Source organism: Amaranthus tricolor, chromosome 6, assembly GCF_026212465.1.
Source record: "Amaranthus tricolor cultivar Red isolate AtriRed21 chromosome 6, ASM2621246v1, whole genome shotgun sequence".
Lineage (NCBI taxonomy): Eukaryota > Viridiplantae > Streptophyta > Magnoliopsida > Caryophyllales > Amaranthaceae > Amaranthus > Amaranthus tricolor.
In genome coordinates this window covers 24,526,568-24,548,189 of record NC_080052.1, presented here as the reverse complement: position 1 = coordinate 24,548,189, position 21,622 = coordinate 24,526,568, and the positions used below count along the sequence as shown (strand labels likewise).

At 31.7% G+C, this 21,622-nt stretch overlaps 2 protein-coding genes across 4 annotated transcripts; both read left to right on the top strand.

Annotated features, from left to right (window-relative positions):
* Positions 1 to 331: 331 nt before the first annotated feature.
* LOC130816094 (QWRF motif-containing protein 2-like) lies at positions 332 to 7,815 on the top strand. Its single transcript, XM_057682683.1, has 6 exons — positions 332 to 2,240; positions 4,997 to 5,116; positions 6,054 to 6,170; positions 6,251 to 6,340; positions 6,508 to 6,615; positions 7,314 to 7,815. Exons 1-6 carry the CDS (start codon positions 804 to 806, stop codon positions 7,371 to 7,373), a joined length of 1,932 nt encoding a protein of 643 aa, XP_057538666.1. The 5' UTR covers positions 332 to 803; the 3' UTR covers positions 7,374 to 7,815.
* A 3,070-nt stretch (positions 7,816 to 10,885) lies between these two features.
* LOC130816093 (fatty acyl-CoA reductase 3-like) lies at positions 10,886 to 19,952 on the top strand. 3 transcript variants are annotated; one of them, XM_057682680.1, is made up of 10 exons: positions 10,886 to 11,037; positions 11,182 to 11,285; positions 13,226 to 13,425; positions 13,996 to 14,096; positions 14,226 to 14,418; positions 15,078 to 15,239; positions 15,527 to 15,608; positions 15,933 to 16,199; positions 16,766 to 16,893; positions 17,517 to 18,318. In XM_057682680.1, exons 1-10 carry the CDS (start codon positions 10,959 to 10,961, stop codon positions 17,665 to 17,667), a joined length of 1,467 nt encoding a protein of 488 aa, XP_057538663.1. In that variant the 5' UTR covers positions 10,886 to 10,958; the 3' UTR covers positions 17,668 to 18,318. The 3 variants fall into 3 exon arrangements, with proteins under 3 accessions (XP_057538663.1, XP_057538665.1, XP_057538664.1); XM_057682681.1 differs by lacking the exon at positions 17,517 to 18,318 and adding an exon at positions 19,158 to 19,952 and having other exon boundaries at positions 10,905 to 11,037; XM_057682682.1 differs by lacking the exon at positions 16,766 to 16,893.
* Positions 19,953 to 21,622: the final 1,670 nt, after the last annotated feature.

Below are 21,622 nucleotides of genomic sequence, written 5' to 3'. Positions count from 1 at the left end.
AAAATTATCTTGAGTTATAATAACATAGTAAATTAATTTTCAATCAAAGTGAGATGTAAATTAAGTTTTCCACCAACAGTATCTAGAACAAAAATTTATCTATAAACAAAATGAAATATGATAGCATAAAACTTTTATGAAATGCTAGTACTTTTATAAGATTTTTTCACATGGTAATATTTAATTTATGCCTTATCTAACTATCGTAATATTTTCTATTAAATTCTTAACTCGCCCTTATGTATCCCTTAGGTGTTAGTTATTATTTTTATAATTTGCCCTAAATCATTTTGATGCTTTCAAATACTTAATTCACTACTTTAACTTTTAATTCACCATTTTGATTCATCAACGCTCTCAAATATCCTGATAATAATTTTATTTTCATTTAAATTTACACTTCTTTCGAAAAATTAAAAAAAATTGAAATGTGGCAAATATTTTGTGTCCTAGCTTGTTCTTTTTCTCTCATCCTCACCGACCCCACTTCTTCAATACATTCCCTTTTTTTTTCTGCTTCCTCTTCCCATCCCTTTTTATCATCTCTAAGCAAATTATCCCAACAATCCATTCAATGGTGCATTCTTCGAACAAAAAGATTGTTTTTCCTAACCCCAAATGATTATTTCCTGAAAAAATCATAGCTTTTTCAAGTTTTATGGCCTTGAAATGCTAAATACTGAAGATTCTTCACCTGGGTTTCTCATATCTTTGTAAAATTTCATGATTCTTTACAGTTTCCATAGTTTTAGCCCAGAAATTTTACAATGTGGGAAGAAGTTTGTGTGTTTTGATGTGAATACATGATAATGGTGGCTGCCATTTCACCTGTTTTACAAGACCCATCAAAAGTTCCTTCTCAGCAAAGTCCAAGACCACCATTGTTGCCCTCAGAGAAAGAAAATGGAGTTCAAAGTGCTCATCACAGAAGATTTAGAGCAAGAGAAGTTCCTTCAAGGTATATGTCAATATCTTCTCCTTCTACTTGTTCAAATAGTAGCAGAACAACTAGTACATCTTCTACAAATACTACTAATTCAACTTCTAGTTCATCAACATCTTCATCAATTGTTAAAAGATTCCCCTCCCCTGTAGTAAGTAGGAATCATAGAAGTAGTTTAGCTAACCCTAAAAGGTCTCAATCTGTTGATAGAAGAAGATCTGTGACACCTAAACCCACATCATTTGTAGAAAATGCTAGTGATTCAGCTGCCACAAAATTACTTGTTACTTCAATTAGGAGGTTATCAGTATCTTTCCAAGGTGAAAGCTTTTCGCTTCCGATTAGTCGGAAAAAGGATGTGAATCAGGGTAGTAGTTGTAGTAATAGTAGTAATGTTAGAAAAGGAGGAACTCCTGAGAGAAAGAGAAGTACCCTTTTAAGGGGGAAGGTTGATAGAGGAGGTGGAGATCATGTTGAGCATTCGAACATGGACTCGAATTTGAATTCGAGCCCATGTGATCATCATCGATGGCCTAGAACGCGGCAATTGAACATGTTGTCGAGGAGTTTAGATTGTTCTAACAATGAGAGTAAAGGGTGTGTTGGATCAAGTGGTGTGGTTAGGTCTTTGAAGGAGCCTCTGCTTGATGAGAGTAGAAGGGCATCTTTTGATGGGATACTGAATCTTGATTCTGGTTATGGTGATGTTTTGAATGGGGTTAGGGGTATGAATGGTTCGTCAGTTCGTTCTGATCTAACAGCTTCTGATACTGACAGTGTTTCTTCTGGTAGTACTTCTGGAGCACTGGAAATCAACGGTGGGGGCCATGGGCGTAGTTTACCCCGTGGCATTGTGGTCTCAACGAGGCTATGGCAAGAAACTAATATGCGGTTAAGGCGAATGCAGGATCCTGGATTGGGGTTATCGCCGAGTCCTACATCAAAGCTTCTTGCCCTTCCTAAGTTAAGCCATTCCAAAAGGTTGAGTGATGGACCTATGTCATCACCTACTCGGGCAGCCTCACCGATTAGGCTTAATGATACACCAGTATCTTTACCAATGAGGGGAGTTAGTCCATCTACGATGAGAAGTTCTATTGGTAGCGCCTACGGTAGTAGTCCTTGGGATACACCATCTGTTCTAAGTTTTGTTGTCGATGTTCGAAGAGGTAAGGTTGGGGAGAATCGCATTGTTGATGCTCACCGTTTGCGACTTCTTTATAACAGACATTTGCAATGGAGGTTTGTAAATGCTAGAACAGATGCTTCCTTGTCAGTTCAAAGACGGAATGCTGAGGTACACTGCTTTTTCCGTGCATTCTTCGTTTGAATTATTTTTATCGTTTATTAATCGATTGGACTAGGATTTATTTGTATTTATGAAACATCATCTAATTATCTGATCAAGTTGAGATAGTTCTGGAAACTGTCACTTTCCCAAGTAGATGCATTCCATGTAACTCTTTGACTAATCTGCTCTCACTGCATGGAAAAGACTGTACACTTACCTCATTTATCAAGCTTGTTGAAATGAGAAGGAAAAGGGAACTAAATTGGTTGATTGAATAAATTAGGCCAGATACAATGTAACCAATCTGTATCTGTTCCACATATTTTAAGGGGGAAACATGCTTCATTGGGCAATTTTTATTGAAATTCATCCCTATTGTCCTGTTTTCATTGTTGGTCACTTTTAAGAAAACTTTTGCTGTGGTTGTCATTTGGACTGCATTGGACTTGTGAAATAAAAACTCCCCCATTACGTTACGTAGTGCCCGTTATGTAACATGTTTGAGAGTTGTCGCGACGTTAAATCCTGTATATAACACAGTGTGAAATTTCACTGTCAAAATGCCACGATATTTTACCTTTACAACATTATTTGTCTCCATGTTAAAATTTCACCCATTAACTTTAATTATTACGAACTAATAAAAAACAATTACTCATAATTTTAGTTGATAAACAAAATAATTCATTAATAACTTATAAGTTAATTAATTATATGCTAAAAGAACATTAAATATTGCAATTATAATAGCTATAGGCATATTATTTCTTAATAATAGTAGTTCAACAACAAAAATGCAATTATAAGTTCAAAACTCCTTCTGTGTGAATTTTTTTTTTCAAAAATGACACCGCATCAGCTGCAATTCGCGTTATTACTCCCTTATAGCTGTTTTCCACGACACCACAGTTGTTTCCGTAAACCCATGCACAACCGCTGTTTTTTTGCATGATTGGACTAGCTGCAAATGTTGATGATACTTCTGAAATCTCCTCAACTTCAAGAGCAAAAACAGAAATGAAGTAGACTGTTTTGTCAGGGTTTTTTCTATCGCTGTGGATTGTGGAACTTGATAAAGGTAGCTTAGAGAAACAAATTCATAGAGGTTGTTCTCAATTCTCAGGTTTCAATAGTTCTTGTATTTCAAGTGTATATTTAGCTTTTCTAGAGTTGTCATCCCATCTATGATCACATCTCCCTCTAGCTGAAGCCTTTAGGAGAGTAGTTTGCATGCTTTCTTATCTAATTACCTAAGACTAAATATGTTGTTGTCAAAGTTAGAACGATGGAGACAAGCGTTGAGTATTGAAGGGAAACAAAAGAGCAACCACATTTGCTTCTTTAGAGTGGTCCTCGCAGGCCAGAAAGTTGGCCATATTTTGTGAAAGGTGGTGTTGTGAAGATACCTACAAAACTTCTATAACGCTTTATTTGCATAAATTTTTTTGAAAAGGTGGTTACTTGAGTGATGGGCTAAACGTAAAGTTAGAACGATGGACAAGAGTTTAGTTAAAGTTAGACGGATTACATGAAGTGTCTCTTTAACACAAATGATTTTAATAGTAGTAATACGTATCCTACTATTCCTTCTCTTTTTCATCACTACATCACATCACATTTCCTACTATTCCTTCTCTTTTCAATACTACATCACATCAATTTTCCTACAATTCCTTCTCTTTTCAACACTATATCACATCACTTTTCCTAAAATTTCTTCTCTTTTCAACACTATATAACACCACTTTTTCTAAAAGTCCTCCTTTTAACATTACATCACACCATTTTCTGTCATAAATATTGATAGTATTGTACAATGTTGAACCAAATTTGTTGATTCAACCTTACTTCTTGACTTCAAGTATCTATCAATTGAATTGCTCTCAATTGAATTTATTACTCATTTTATAATCATCATCTTCTTCCCTCAAACCTAAAATGTCTTCTTCATTAAAAGAAGACACCTTAAAAGAGGAAAGAGGAGCACAAGTAGTATCATCCTCTAATAAACGATCTCTTTAAAGGTTTTCTTTAATGGATGGAAATATTGACTTATATTGGACATTTTTTAAAAAAACCCATGGCAGGCTAGATTGCTAACAATGTCAGCGACTCAACGGCTCTATCCACTCCAAAAAAAGATCCTACATGGACCGTATTTGTTGTTATTTTCTTGTCCCATCCTAAACATTACTAATCTTGATGAATTTATTTGAGATATTAAGGTACTATTTACTAACTTTATTGCTCATGGGGAAGTCCTTGTGGAAGTTTGGAACTTCTATTATCCGATAACGTAAAAAGAACAATTAAAAAAGAAACGGAATATGTAAAGAACATAATGTGAGATTATTCTTATACTTAAGTTTGATTCAAAGCTAGGTGTAAGCTTCTTTCTTATTGAAACATTTTTGGGTGTATCTCCCAAAACATCTAGTGCTGGTCAAAATTTGACGGATTGTTTAAAAGTTCAAACTCATTTAAAAGCTTTGTTTATTTTTTTCGCGCATACCTTATATTATTCCATTCACTGTATGATACTTCGAAGTCAGTTTCCCAATCATCTTAATTGTCATGGCACATGTGCTTCGGATTTAAAAGATTCAACTATAATCCTTAACGTGGATGTGCGTAGTCTTTGCTTGAACTATGAAGAAATTCATCCATATGTATTTAGAGGTTTCATTTGGTTTCGTAAAACGATTTTTGCTTCGTTATGTTAGAGGTTTCACTATATAATAAGACATGTTTGGATCTTGCAGAAGAATTTGTGGAATGCGTGGATAACAATGACTGCTCTACGTGACTCTGTTAGACATAAAAAAACTCAAATACAGCTGCTGAGGCAAAAGCTTAAGCTTAGCTCCATCCTTCGAGGACAAGTAAGAAGTATATTTGTGACCTTGTGATTGTCTCGCATCCTATTTTTTTCGGGAGTGCATCTGTCTTCCCTCCTGTATTTGCATCTAGGATTTGTTTTGTTTTTCACACTTTGTTGCTATAGTTTGTTGATCTTACTAATGGATATCATAGTTTGTTTTTAGCGCAAATAACCATTGAATTTGAATCTTAGTCGAGAAACAATTGCTATATAATGAAACTTGGCTCAAAACAATATGCATATGCCGAAATTTTTGCCAACGTAAAATATTAATCATTGTTTATTTGAATGCATTATGCAATGGATATCACAATTGACATGATGTAAAAATCCTTTTTTTACTTTGATGAATGTTCCATTACTTTGATGGGGCCAAAAACTTATACTTATTTGATTTCAGATTATAATGGACTAAAGTAAAATGACTCATTAAGCCGTGTTGACTTCTTATTTGTGTGAAGTTGCACATGATGTTTGCTACCAAGGGTTAATCAAAAATAACCTTTTTGTTAGTTTTATCATTAACAAGGGTAAGATTGGATACATCTGACCCTCCCAAACCCCACTCCAGGTGGGTGCCACTTAATGGCATTGGGGTAATGAAATATTGTTGTTGATGAATGTTTTCAGTATCATTTATCCATGTTAATGCATTCTTGTTTAGACAAGGATTTCTTGCACTCGTGTATTATATTTTTGTTCCTTCCCAAAATGCTTGTAATGTTAAACTTTCTTGTAATACTGTCATTTATTATATCAAAATATGCATGTAAGAAGCACCTTATACTTGTTGTATACTTTTAAAAGGTTCTTATTGCCTCTACGGGATTCTTCAGCCTTACCCCCGAATCATAAATAAAACAAAAATACGTGTCAAGTTTTTGGTTGTTTGTGTAAGAGATTGAGCTGCTGATTAACCTACTTTATTTCATTTGTAGATGGCATATTTGGAAGAGTGGTCCCTTCTTGATAAAGACCACTCCAATTCCATGCAAGTAGCTATCGAGGCATTGAAGGCTAGCACCCTCCGCCTTCCAGTAGTCGGGGGAGTAACTGTATGTAGTCCATGTACATCATATACAAGTGCAGGCATCGAGTCAGAGTTTGTAATAATATGTCATTTCGTGATTAACAGGCCGATATTCAAAGAGTGAAGGAAGCTGTTCGATCAGCTGTTGATGTAATGCAGTCCATGGCTTCTTTGACATGCTCTCTCTCGACGAAGGTAAATGCTCTGCTATAAATCTGTCGAATTAGAAACTAGTGGGGAAAAAATTCGATAGTGGGTCTACAGGATGGTTAAGTGCAGACTTGATTTCGCCTGCACAAAATTTCGTTTAACCATTCTTTCTCTCTATTTGAACGGATAAAACATCTTGTGTTTGTTTGTAGGTTGAAGAGGCGAATTCCTTGGTGACGGAGCTTTCAAAAGTTGCTACTAAGGAAAGGACCTTGTTGAAGAAATGCAAAGAAGTTTTATCCATGTTAGCCGCCATGCAGGTTCAATGTTGAAACTTTTCATTTCACCTTTAGTACTCGTGTTAATGCTCGACCATCTAACATTCATATGACACTTTCCTTTTGGTCCAAATTAATGACACGATTTAATTCGGACCCTTTACCCCGAGTGCAACATGAGTTTTTGATAGAGGTGTTCATTCTGATCATCGGGTTGATTTTGGGTTAGGTGTTTCGGGTCAGTTTGAAATCGGTTTTGTATCTATATTGTTTTTACACAATTGTAAATCATATTTGAAGCCCGGTTAAATCAGGTTCGGTTACAAGGTCGGGTAAATTTCGGATAATCTGGTCTGTTTTGAACACCTCTAGTACTTGATATCAAATTAACAACAACAATGCCAAAACTTCAAATCATCGTGAGCAATCGTCGCTAGACGCTATAAAGAGTATACTTTAGTTGACCCTCATCTTCAATACTAATTTACAATTAACAACATCAATTCGACTATTTACCCCTATCTATTCTTCATGTCATTTCTCACTCTTGTTATTCTCGTTATTTTCGGCTCACCTCTTTTTCTTAGCTCTTTATAGTCCAACCTTCTACTTTTCTAAGGTGCATTTTTCAATGTATTTTGCATATGACCAAACCAACGTAAACGATGAGTTTTCTTATGTCTTCGTATTAAATTAGTCTATGATGTATTCGTTTGAAACATATCTACTTTTGGAAACAGGTGAATGATTGTAGCTTGAGGACGCACATATTGCAGTGTAACCGCTCACACTTAGGTTAACAACACGTCTGTAGATCTAATCTCGGATTGACCATTGATTTTATATAAAACCGCTAACAAACACAGATGACGACTTGGTGATGGTAGAGGTTAGAAGCGACTAAAGATAGTAAGAACGGGATGGATGGCTTTCGATTGGCTCTCGTTATTGTAATGTATATCGCATCCTCAGTGTAATCAGTTCTATCTACGGTTTGCTTTTCTTTTATATATTTCTTGGATGCTGAACGATGAATGTAAATAGTGTAATCAATGCTATTGCCTACGTTTTTTTGATGGAATACAACTTTCCCTTGCTATTCTCAACTTACGTATATGACGTGAGCAACCGCTATCAAATACTTCCTCCTAATAGTGATATTTTTCCACACAATGTCACTATCAATTGCAAATATTTCGGAACGGAGGTAATATTCAAGTTTGGTTGTATTCTCGTATTAACATCTGCAAGAATCTCAACGACTTTCCCTTATCAATAATCGGTTTGTTAGATCATTAACAACTCAAGCATTAAAGATCTATGTGCTTAGCTAGGGTTTTTGCTTTTGCTTTTGTCTTTTCTATGCATTAAAATTTTGTTCGCCTTTTATATCAAAAGTGAGTTATGCAGAATAATCTGTATTATTGAAATTGCTACATTTAACTTAAAAAATTCTCATATTAAAATATTAAATGTGGCAATCTAAATAGCATTGTATTATATAAGTATGGAGAATAAATTCGAAGTTATTACATTGTTTGTTCCTTTTATAATCAACCATCTTCATCAACGCGATCATTCTGAAAACTATCCAATTAACCAAATTCGAGCCAACAAATTCTTTGACTGTATCTTTCTTTATGGGTATGGATTGTCGCTTCTATTCCCTCCCCATACCCTAATCATAATTCTTATGAGTGGGACGCACTGTGTATGTTGATGATTATCCACTTTAACCAAATCTTGCAAATATACGTATGGAGAACAATTTGGGGGTTATTATTACTTATTACATCATCCTTTGGTATAATAAGCCATTTTCATCGACTCCATCATTCGAAAACTGTCTACCTAACTAAATCTTTTCTTTTAATCCTATGATCTCATATCATCAATCCATTGGAAATAGAACATCATCATATCTAATGTATCTCGTTCATAGAAAATATGATAAGAGTATTAAAATGAGTGAAAGATGATAAATCATAACTTTATCGAAGGATATAAGAAAGTTACGGTCATTGGCACCCTCAGTTTGAGAAAGACTTACAAATGAAAAACAAAAAGACATAAAACATGCCATAAGCAAGACAAAAAAGACAAGACAAACATTATGACTAATAATGATAATAGAGTAATTTGCGAATTACAGTTTTTAAGTTTAAGACTTTTGCAAATTAGAGATGACCAAAGTAATAAAGTCTATACCGTTCATACTAAATCACATAATTTCGACCATTTATCCTAAAATTCCGATCATTAAAATGGTCGAAATTATGTAATTTAGCCTAAAAAATTGTAGATTTTGATACTTTGGTAGCTGTACTTCAGAAAACAAACATTGAACCTATAATTCGCTCACGTCTTAAACTTTAAAACTATAATTATGCAAATTATCCTAATAAAATAAACCAAAGAAATATTAATAATAATCTTAATAAATATGGAGATTAAATCGAGTAATTACATCCTTCATTCCGAAAATTATCCACTAAACCTAATCTTTAATTAAAGCTATAATCTCATTTTATCAATACATTCCAAAAGAGCATGGAAAATAAATTGGATTTTCACATTATCTACTCCTAATACTTATAATATAATCAACCATTTTCATTTACACGTTTTCGAATTATTTTAACCAAAATTTTCTAATTAATTAAGGTTTTGCAGCATCATGGCCATGGATTTTGGGAGCATGATTGAATTTTTAGGAGACAAAACTATCTTCCTTGAGGGTGCCACACTCCCACCGGCTTCATTACTAAGAGTACGCAACTTTTTTGACCCTATTAATTATTTTTTTAATTTTTTTTAACATTAACGTTGCATTTTTTTGAAATATTAAAATTTAAAAATATTAATAAAAATCTTATTTTCTAATTAATATTTAAAAATTTCATCCTTATTTATATCATTTAATTAAATAAAAAGTACAAATTAATTAAGTAATATTTGTATCGAACTTATAAAATAAATAATACAAATAACCCTTGATTGTGTAAGGCATGATTATTAGTTCAGTTTTTGTTTTTCAAATGGTAGAATATACTCCTTCCATTCTTGTTTATTAATTTCATTATTGCAGTTTTCATTTTAATCTGTCTCTATTTTAAATAATATTATTATCATTTTATTTAATTCTTATCAATTCAAACACTTTTATTATTTTGAATCCTATACACAACAGTTTAGTAATACCAATTAATTTTTAATATTTGTGTTAATTATTAATTTTTAACATTTATATTAGTTATTAATGTTGCATAACAAAAGAAGTAATTGACGAAGGGTATTATTAAGGTTCTGTCAAATCAGTAATGCCAATTGCCAACTAATTAAATTGGGCATCAGAAATAACATGGAGGTTGTTTACTAACATTTTCACAAATCAAATTCAAATTCCAGCTGAATTTAATATTTATAATCCATTATTGCTGGCCAAACTGTTAAGTAGGTAGTAATTTTTGTTGACCTACATACTCTCTCTTTTCTGGTTTTGGACAGAGATGCCGACCACACTATGATTTAGTTATGTGTCAAATATTTCACATGCCATAAAGTCATGAAATTGCATATAATGTTTGGTAGAAGGTTTGTGTGGCCGAAGTGTAATTGAAAAGACCTGTGTTGGTCTATAAAGTTCATAGTAATCACCGGCAGTTAGAGGGTTCGGGGTGTTATAGATGTCCATACGAGTGGGCCTATAGGGTGATTAATGACGAATTGTCACGGTCTAACATGTTAAATTAAGCTGAACTTATTATGAATAACATCATATTATCGGGGAAATAATACGAGGTGCACACACTCCATAAGCAAAAAATTATACCATCTTAAAAGCATATGACAATAGTAGAAAAGACAAGTTACGTCGGTCCGAACAGGGATGGTTATGTGCGACGTACGATTGCTCACATCTTCTTAAATAAAAGGCTCTAAAATATTTCCTTACGTTAAGTTTTAATGTTACAAAACATGGGTGATTCTGAACATGTACAAAGTGCTCCACTGTTAAACCTCTAATATCAAGGGCCTCAAATATTAAATTATATTGTTTACATTGTTTTACTTGAGTTTAAGTAATTGTTTTTAGGTAAAAATGTAAAATAAAAAGAGCCCAGAAAATTATTGTGTTTTTAATTTTACTTTCAACTTAAAAATTATTGAGTATTTTTGCTTTTTTTTAAAGCAAAGTAGAGTTGCTGACCATCCCGATTGTTTGTAAAAGTCAAGGTTGGGTATAATTGATTGATGCTCATCAATCATCACTTCTCTTTATATACTCTTGCTCATTTCAGCTTCTTTTCTCAAATAAGTAATTTACAAAACTTATTGCTTTCTAAATTATTGTAGCGAACTTGGCTTTTCTAACTTTAAACACAATGGATTTTGGAAGCATTAATAAGTTTTTAGAAAATAAAACAATCTTTGTTACGGGTGCTACTGGATTCATCGCTAAGAGTATGTTTTCACTATTTTCTTAATCTTTATGTCATTTTTTATTATATCAATCTCATATATATGGAGCTAGAAATTTATATTATCATTTGCATGCATCATACATGCATCTACATAGCTCATAAACTATAATATTATTATTTGCAGTTCTTATTGAAAAAATACTTCGAACTCAACCAAACGTTAAGAAGTTATACCTTCTTGTAAGGGCTAAAGATGCTACCACTGCCAACACTCGACTTCGTGAAGAGGTATATTTATGTACCTTTTCTTTTTCATGAGTTTTCAATATTTTTAATTTAATCTGTCCCACAAATTTGCAATGTTTCCTTCAATAAATTAAATGTTCCAACTACTAAGATACATTCTTTTTTTTTTCTTTTAATTTGTGGCCTGATGTATAATCTAAAGGGATTAAATTAACAAAAAGGGGCTTTCCATATGTTATAAGGTTTAGAAAAGGAATGTGTTTAGCTTAGAAGGTTTAGGTATGAAAGTGGAATGATTTTAAGGGATTTCTGTGGATATAATGTCGAATGAGAAAGACTGTTTTGGTTTTGACAGAGGTTTGAAGGTTTTTGAATAGGATTCAAAGGTATTCTGGAATAAGATTATTTTCAAAGTTTTGAAAAACGTTTCAAAGGACTGTTTTTTTGTTTTTTTTTTATATTACGAAAATAAAAGAACAAACAATGAACACTCACTAGATTGTTATGATTCAAGGATATGCAAGTAAGGAACACTCACTTAATCTTGCTAGGGTGTATTCTTAATCTGAGGAACACTCACTCGAATTCATCATACAAATTAGTATGTTTGGAAATCTCACAAACTCACTAATTTCTTCAACGATGAGAAATTAACCTCACTATTGAAAAACATTCAAAATACTTAACACAAGTACAAGAACAATTGCATAAGACAAAGCTTTTGATTGGAATTTAGATTAGATTTTTTTTATTCATGAAATGAAGGCCTTTATATAGGCTTACAATCATAAAAAAATTCTAGAAAAAAGACCTTTCACTTGACTACAAACAATCAAGTGATTATATTAAACATAATCAGAAATCTAAGATACCCTTTTCGAATTCTACTACAAGAATTACATCCTTCTTTATTAAAGAAAACAAAACATTCATACTAATAAAAACATAAAATAAAACACCTTAAATTACAATCATTGAAAGATAATAATTCGTCCCTTGTAATGCTTGAGATCCAAAAACTCTTGGTTGCCATGGAATGCTTCAAATCTTTTGATAGTCTTCTTGAATTCCACCATTAAAGATGAATATGAACTAGCCATATTGAAGGGAATGAAGACCGAAATGATTAAGCCATAATGAAAGCATTATTTAGCAAATTACAAAGGATGAAAACAAAACTTGCCATATTTATTGATTGAATAAATGAGGAAATACCCTCAAGGATACTCCCCTTTAAAGGCTAATTAAAGGCTGACTTTGACCGACTTATTTTAGGTACAAATTCAATTAAACATCCCCTTTTATTGTATGAAAAAAACCGTAGCTCACTTACACCCATAAGGACGAATTATGCTGTGCTTTGATCTGTCTACCAAGACCTTGAGACACTAGTCAAAGCAAGACTCGTAATGAAAGGACCATGCAACCCGTAAGAATCAAATGATGACTCTTCAAAGGATTTAGCTAAGATTATGTCTTTAGAATATTCTTGGACTGATTTTACATCATGGCCACCCACAAAAATTATGTTATAGTATATATATTCTGGAACACAACTATCAGCTTATTAAGTTTTTGGTTGAATTGATTCCTTGACATGGTATTAAAAACCAGCGTGACGAGAAGTCACAAGTTCGAATTTCAATCACTCCTCATTTGAAGTGGAATATTTAGCGTCTGATATGAAAAGAATTTATGTTGCATCCACACTTTTAGCTAGCTAGCCTTTTGGGCTCTTGTCCAAGGGCGTGTGTTAGAGTATATAACATAATATTTAATTGGGGCCTCAACCATCAACTTAAACTTTTAATTGAGTTGATTGCTTGACAATTTCAAATTTTGTAATAATCTCATTATTAAATTTGTGGGTAAAAGCAACATACACTAAACTTAAGTTCCTAATAGCCTTAATAATGAATTATATTAATTAAATGAGAGACCTAATATTGATAACTTGGAACAATTTCTTAACATGGATGCAGGTGTTAGGGAAAGAGTTGTTCAAAGTTTTAAGAGAAAAATTGGGTGCCAGTTTTGAGGGTTTCATGTTGGAAAAATTAAGTGCTGTTGCTGGTGATACTTCATATGATAATTTGGGACTTACTCATCATCAGCTTAACCAGATGTATGAGGACATTGATATTGTTATTAACGTTGCCGCTACTACTAAATTTTGGGAAAGGTATATATGATCACTTTCTACTGGTTAAATGTATATGGATCAGCCTAATACTGATAATTTTATCATGCATGAGGCCGTCTTTTATATATATATATATATATATATATATATGTGTGTGTGTGTGTGTGCGCGCGCGTCTAAATACTATCCTTTGTTTGTTATATTTTTTATTTGGCTTGTACGTGACAAGATACACATAAGAGGAGAATTAACTGTAATGTTATATCCTAAAACTAATTAGTAATATAAAAAGTAGCCATGAAACACTTTATACATATGTCAGTCAATCCCTCGCTAAATCTTTATGTGGAATCTTATATGGGTTATTTTTCAACGTTGCTCATTTACGTCACTTTAAAAAATAAAGGTGTTGTTGCATTTACATTTCAATTTAAAGAGCTATCACGAAAGGGTTGCATATTTAATTTGCATGTGATAAATATGTAACATATCCTAACTAACACTGCTTTTATTTGTGTTAGTTATATATCAATTATTTAGACTTTTGTTACATTCACATTTCTATAAAACACGTTTAAATTGATGTGGTTTGGTGATTGTATTGTGTAGGTATGATGTGGCATTGGGAGTGAATACCCTAGGACCAAAACATGTGGTCAACTTTGCAAATAATTGTTCAAAAATACAGTTACTCATCCATGTGTCTACTGGTAATTAATTAAGAATGATTTTATTTAATAATTATTTAGCAAAATTAATTAATTAAAGATATTTCAAAAATAAAAGTTGGTGACCTATAATAAATGACAAAACTTGATATTTGATGAATGACGTATCAGCATACGTGTGTGGAGAGAAGAAAGGGTTGATATCTGAAAAGCCATACGAAATGGGTGAGACTTTGAATGGAGTGTCAGGTTTGGATATTGATTTCGAGAAGAAGCTTATTGATCATACTTTAAAAAATCTTAAAGCCCAACAACTACAAGAAAAGGATATTAGGCAAAGAATGAAGGATTTGGGAAGTCAAAGGTATGATTTCATATTCCTCACTGTTTCGAAAATTAATGTTAGGTCAACTTGATAGTTAAAATTGTTGATTGGTTAACCAACTGAAAGTATTGATTTATAAGTTAATTATTATGAAAATATTTGATAAAATTTAGTTTTTGTCTGTTTATTTGGGAAAACCAAAAACCAAAGGAAAAATTATATTCGGTTTTCACTTCATAGTCAACTTATAAATGACCAACAATTAATTTTTACGAAACATATACTAATAATAGACTAATTAGCTAGCAATATACTCAATAGAGCCGTCTTGAAAAATTTGAGGGCCCTGTGTAAAACTTTTATTTTGTGCCTTATTTATAGTAAATATATTTATTTTATTAATAAATTTAACATATTTTTTTTGATTAACTTTTTCATATACGTAAGAAAGAGGGGCTCTGTATGTGTAATCGATCACCTCGTGCATCCTCAAAAAACCCCTTTAAATATATCAAATTGGTCAGACCAGCCAACTGAATTAGCCAACGTCTCTTAGTTTTGGGATTGGAAAATTGATGTACTATGATATCTTTGAAAAGGAAATTTAAATTTTTGTTATTACTTGCTCAAAAGGGAATTATTATATTATTTTTAAAGGGAAAATTCTATAAATTCGAATAATGTACGTAATTTGATAGGGCAAAATATTATGGATGGCCAAATACGTACGTGTTTACAAAGGCAATGGGAGAGATGCTTATAGGAAAGCTTAGAGGCAATCTACCTGTTGTGATTTTGAGGCCTACTATTGTTTGCAGCACATTCAAAGAACCTTTCCCTGGTTGGGTTGAAGGCTGTAGGTAATTATCTGAAACGATAATTTTATTTGAAAATTTAAAATATATTTAAGTTTAGCGTTTGACAAATAAAAAAATTCAAATTTAGATTTGAGTTCTACTATTATTTAATAGTAGTTAAAATTGAAAACTTAAAAATAATCTATCAAATCTTTTCATTCTCAAATTCTTCATTTACTCCTTGACGATTAATTTATGATTGAAATTTATAATTTAAATTTGAACATTTATTTCCAAACACAACCTAAATAAATTTGAATTCTCATATGTTTCAACTTATGTGATTGCAGGACGATTGATAGTGTTACAACTACTTATGGTAAAGGAAGACTGACTTTATTCCTTGCGGATAATAGTACCGTTTTAGACTTGGTATGTTTATATAAAACTTCACTCATGTTATCAGTGAATATTAGGTGGATATAAGATGGTTGTAACAGTGATGCGTTTATTTTTCTCTCAGCCAGCCTATAAACCCAAACAAAATAAAATTTTCGCATTCTCCAAACGTTACACGGGCGCTGCTAAGACTCCCATTCTATCGTGATCGATCATTTTTAGTAATTTGCACGATTATCAAATTAAATAATTGTTTCGATTTAAATAAGTCGGTTTCCACCTAGTAGAGTTTAAATATTTTGAAAATAGACAACTAATTTTAATTTTGTATGTGATTTATATTTTTATCACATACAGATACCTGCTGATATGTTCGTAAATTCGATGATTGTGGCAATAAAGGCTCATGTAAACAATTCCGATCTTACTATATATCAAGTGGGGAGCTCATATAGGAACCCATTAACTTTTAAAGAAACGCATGAATTTCATTATCACTACTTTGCTCGAAATCCATGGACAAGTGATGAAGGAAAATCTATAAAATTGGGGAAGGGAGTCGTGCTCAACAACATACTAACATTCCAAATCATTCTCTTTGTATGGCAATTTTTGGTCCAAATGGTAAGTATTTTAACTTTTATTAATATATATATGATAATGTAAATTTAATGTAATTTAGTTAGAAAAATTACTTCACAAGCTTTGAAGTTATTTTGTTTTACTCCACTTTTTTACTCACAAAATTCATTAATTTTTGTATGTTTCAACAAGGGGATATGATTGTCAGGTATTAATGAAAAATTGTAAAAAAAAATATTTTTTAGATAAAAGCTTTACCATCGTACGAAATAGTACATTTTAAAAATTAGCATTAAAACTCATTTTTATTACCAATTTGATACCATTTAAATGGGTCGTGAAAATATCTTACATATTTTTCATGCTTTCGCTTTAAATAGGGAAGATTGTCAATAATAAACTAATTTTTTCTTAATAATTGCAAATGAATCCACATAATATATATTTTAATATAAATTTAATTAATCAAAATAAACCTAGTTAGACCGAAAAAAATTATTTTTTAACAGTTGTAGTGACTAGTGGTTGACGTAATACGTTATAAAATTTTCTAATGTTAAAATTTTTTTGAATTTGATGCATTAAAAGGTTTAATATAATTTTCGCAGATCTTAATATTTACTACCAGAATGGGATGTAGTAACATGCAACATAGATTGTATAAATTTGACAAGAAGCTGAAAATAGTTACAAAATTGGTGGATTTATACAAACCCTATCTATTCTTCAAGGGCATGTGAGTTCCTTTTAGATCATCTTGCAATTCAACTATATTGTTCTTTTAGTGAGAATCGAACTTAGAATCTAATCTGAAAGTAGAGTTGTGCAACACGTCGAGGATCATCGAGGGCCTGAATCCAACCTCTAAATATATGACCTTTAAATGGCTCGGGTATTAAACGAGCTCTTTATAAATTGCATATATAAAATGGGCTGAAACGTGCTAAAACGAGTTCTATACAAGCCTTTATTATTACTATTTTCTTGAAATGTGATATATTACTATAGATTTATAATATATAGACAATAGTCTAGTTATAATTGAAAAAACACGTAATAAAATTATAAGTCATATTACTCAATCCAAGATTCTTATTTCATTAAAAAAATTTCAAGAACAAAATTATAAATAGGTTGGGGCTGAGCTGGAGTGAGCAGAGCTTGCCCATTCAAGCCCATGTTAATTTTTATTTAAGCCCCACCAAATCCAACTCGTTTTTATTTGATTGCATCACTACTCTTATTCAGCCCGTTGCACAAGTCTACCTGGGAGAGACCCAATTCTCATTTAGTTACATTTTATATTAAATTTAATACGATATTTTTCCAACTTTGTTATTGCATGGGCTTTTATTGCAGTTTTGAAGACACGAATACAAAAAAATTGCTAATAAATGCCCGTGAAAATGGTTTGGATGAAGACATGTTCAACTTTGATTGTGAGTGCATCAATTGGGAAGATTATTTCATGAATGTCCATCTACCATCAGTTGTCAAATACTTGTTTTAGTTTTTTTCTTGCAAATATGTAGCATAATTTGATTTTTCATTGAAATTGAATTTTTATTTTTTATTTTTTTGTGTAAGGCGTAAACTGAGGGAAGAGGAGGGACGATGAAAATTAAACTTAAAATCCTCTTTAAAAAGAGGTATATGTTGTAATTGATATAAAATACAATTCTTTTCAATTTTTAACTCTAAATCGGCAATTCAAGATCAACCTTCCTAATGGAAAAACTTTAACTCGTTCACTATTGATGTGATTTTTTGTTTTTCAAAAAGATATATGTTCTAAAATGAATAAAAGTTTAGTCAAATTTATTATGACCAATTTTAAAAACTGACATTAAATAAAAATCGTTATTTATGATTTCTTGTTTTTAGTCCTTAATTTACAAAAAGTCTGAAGACTAAAATACAAACAAAATGGATTCTTACATAATCAATGCTTATATAATTTAAAGAGTTTTAAAGAGTGAATTGTTTTATTTAATAGTTTACAATTTAAAAATAATTTATATTCTTAGTCCGTGGTGGATCCTAACAAATATCTACTCTACACCGAAAAACCGAAATATTAAATTAGGTGGTAATATTTACGCGAGTACGTAAATGACTTGTTGCGCTGTCTTTGTATAGCGTGTGATGCAACTCCTTAAAAATGACGCACATGTAGCAAAAATCAAAATAAAAGTCTAGAAATAACTTTTGGCATCAATTGCGAAATAAAACCGACGTCATAAAGTATTTTGGCGTTAGTTTATAAAAAAGCGATGTAACAAAGCTCTATAGAAGGACATTCTAGAAAATGCTTCACATTTATGCATTCATTTTTAACCTCTAAGCTTTATTCATCCATTGATGATTGATCTATCTTTTAAAAATTACTCCCTCCGAACTAATTTAGATCTCCCATTTGCTTGGGTACGGTTATTATGGGGTCCATTAAAAAGAGTAAGTAGTTAAGGGTAAGTAGTGAAGGGTAGTTGGGTAAATAAGGTATATGGGGGTATATTTGTAATTACTTGTATGAACTAAGGATATTTAGGCAAAAAAAAATTGACAAAAATAGAAATGGGACAATTAAAAAAACTTTGTCAAATAAAAAAATGGGACAACTAAATTGATTTGAAGGGAGCATTATTTTCACTTTAAAAATCATAATTCATAATCTAACTTTATTTTTTAAGAAACAACTTCATTTAACTCCAAATATTTCATGAAAACCTAATTTCAGTTAAGTTTATAGTAGTAATGTTTACGATCATTACTAATAATCATAATTTCATAATCTAACTTTATTGAAGAAAAAATGAATTCGTTTAATTCCAAATTTTTCATGAACACCTAATTTCATCTACTTTATAGTTTTGATGTTCTCGATCATGATTATAATTTCTAAAAAAGTTTGTCTTCTCTTTTTAGTTCACATTTCCTTTTCATTTGTTTAGTTTTTAATGAATTTTTTAGGTTTAACATAATAATGGTTTTCTTGTTTAGGAAAACTTGTATAAACATTGTCTCTTATTATTGTTGACCTCCAACACGCAACATTTTTGAGGTATGATCAACACTTACGTTTATCTTCTCTTTTTGGGTTGTATCGAGTATAAAAATTTTGTCCAATTCTTTGTAACAAGTATAGTGACATTGTATTATTGTGTATATATTCATTTTTCGTGGGTTCAAACTCTATTTTCTTAGTTGTTTTTGAAATTCTAATTCATTTTCATGCTTCTACTTTATTGATGTAAAATACAATATGGACATAAAACCCGATTTTAAATCGACATGAAACATCTAACTTGAAATCAACTAGACGACCCATATTTCTGGAATGAAGATAGGTGTGGAGTGCTATGAATTCTGAAACCCTTATGTAACCTAATCTTATCTAGACAGTTGTAATATGGAGTATGTCATAAAAGTAATTAACTCATAGCAAGTAGTAAGAGAAGCTAATAGTGTGTGTACGCGTACGGTCCTTCATTTAATTTAAATTGACGGAAATTGGAATGCTCAGTTTGTCGTTAGATGTAGACCGCAAGTAAATTTCCTACCGTGTTTTCGGGAACTGCATATGTATATGTAAATACATTGGTGATCAACAGTTTTGACGGTTGGAGGTGTATTAAATTTTATAAATTGTGTATCAGCGTTTTATATACGGGCTAAGTGTTAATACAAAATTCAAAAAAATTTAGAAAATAGGTTATTTATTTTAAGGTTGTCTTAATAAGAGATATAAGGTATGCTGAGGGAAGAAGAGAGTTTGGTGAGAATCGAACTTTAGACTTTTTTCTAAAAATAGTACCTACATTTCAATTGAGAGAAGACTCAATTTTCAAAATCAAATGAATATTGTTGATTGTATATTCTGGTTGATTTATGGATTCTAAGTATTTAATACTATACTTCTATGGATTTATGTAAATGACTGTTAATTAGAGTTGTTGGCTAGTTTTTGAGCATCTAAGTCTGTTGGCTGATAAACTAACTGTTTAAGTCAAATTATATAGAGTTGTTCAGTAAATAATATGTGTTAGTTGTTGTTTATTAGAGAAAAAAATAGGCTAAAAGGAAAAACCAAAAGCCAATAAAAAATCTATACAAAGTTGCTTTTTAATTTTGGCTTAAAAGTCAATTTTAGCGGACTTAAAAGTTATTTACCAAATATTTTTATCGGCTATTTAACCAACCAAAAAGCCAAAACAGAAATTAAAAAAAAAAACAAAAAATTGATCATCAAATACCTCATATTTCAGTAAGGTCTGATGGGATTCAATTGAAATCGTTAAATAAAATCAAATTGGGCAAATTAGATACCCCTACAAAGTTTCATCATGGGCTTAATTACAAGTTGCAATCAGCTTGTGCCTCAAGAATTACTTCTATGTCATCTTCAAATTAGTTACTATGAGAAAAAAAATATATCATATTGAGTTTCAAAATCAAAAGGAGAAGTAAATAATACTTCCTTCATTTTTTTTAAGTTGCAGCAAAGGATAATTTGACACCGCTCACTAATGTCATTTAATTTTTATATTGTTATTAATCTATAAGCTAAAACATTATTATGTGGGATCTTGTTAGAATCGTCTTAATGTGAATTTTATTGATTTTGAGTTTTTCTAATTTTTCTATGGGTATAATGTTAAGCCGTGACAGTTCGTCACATAATCTCACCGTGGTCCACTCGTGTGGACACGGGACACCCGTGTGCTCGGGCCCACAAATTTACGGGTTAAGAGCGTTGACTTGCACATACACTTGGTGAGGTTCATTGTTTCCCAAAACCATATGGTAGTAGAAATATTAGCCCACCCAATATATATATGCAAGTCAAGAACCCACTATTTTATCAATGTGGGATCTTGTCTCACATGTGAAGTATTTCTAACACTCCCCTCACATGTGAGCTACATCATACCAGGAACCACCTTCGGCTCTGATACCATGTTAGATGGTGACAATTCGTCACATAATCTCACCGTGACCCACTCGTGTGGACACGGGACACCCGTGTGCTCGGGCGCAAAACCCACGGGTCAAGAGCGTTGACTTGCACATACACTTGTTGAGGTTTATTATTTCCTAAAACCATATGGTAGTGGGAAGATTAGCCCACCCACTATATATGCAAGTCAACAACCCACTATTTTATTGATGTGGGATCATGTCTTACATGTGAAGTATTTCCAACATATAATTAGAAATATTAACGATTGAATTAGTGTATTTAGGGTGTAAAAGTGTCGTTAGGTTCAAGTAAAAAACAGATAAATTACAATTTAGTAATAATTGACAGCTTTATAAGGTTTGCCAAATATAACAATATTATTGATTTTTCCCATCTTGGCATATGAAAGTTAACATAGAAAGATATAAGTTTGAATTTTTGCTATATGAAAGTTACAAGTAGCCAGTAGGAAAGATCTAAAGGTGTTAGAAAGATAATAGTTTTT

Excerpts from the sequence above, each read along its gene's own strand:
- LOC130816093 (XM_057682680.1), top strand. The coding sequence starts at position 10,959 with ATGGATTTTGGAAGCATTAATAAGTTTTTAGAAAATAAAACAATCTTT. Across the intron at positions 11,286-13,225 it reads ACACTCGACTTCGTGAAGAG|GTGTTAGGGAAAGAGTTGTT; the intron begins GTATATTTATGT and ends ACATGGATGCAG. Across the intron at positions 14,419-15,077 it reads AAGGATTTGGGAAGTCAAAG|GGCAAAATATTATGGATGGC; the intron begins GTATGATTTCAT and ends GTAATTTGATAG.
- LOC130816094 (XM_057682683.1), top strand. The coding sequence starts at position 804 with ATGATAATGGTGGCTGCCATTTCACCTGTTTTACAAGACCCATCAAAA. Across the intron at positions 6,171-6,250 it reads CAGTAGTCGGGGGAGTAACT|GCCGATATTCAAAGAGTGAA; the intron begins GTATGTAGTCCA and ends CGTGATTAACAG. Across the intron at positions 6,616-7,313 it reads CCATGTTAGCCGCCATGCAG|GTGAATGATTGTAGCTTGAG; the intron begins GTTCAATGTTGA and ends TTTTGGAAACAG.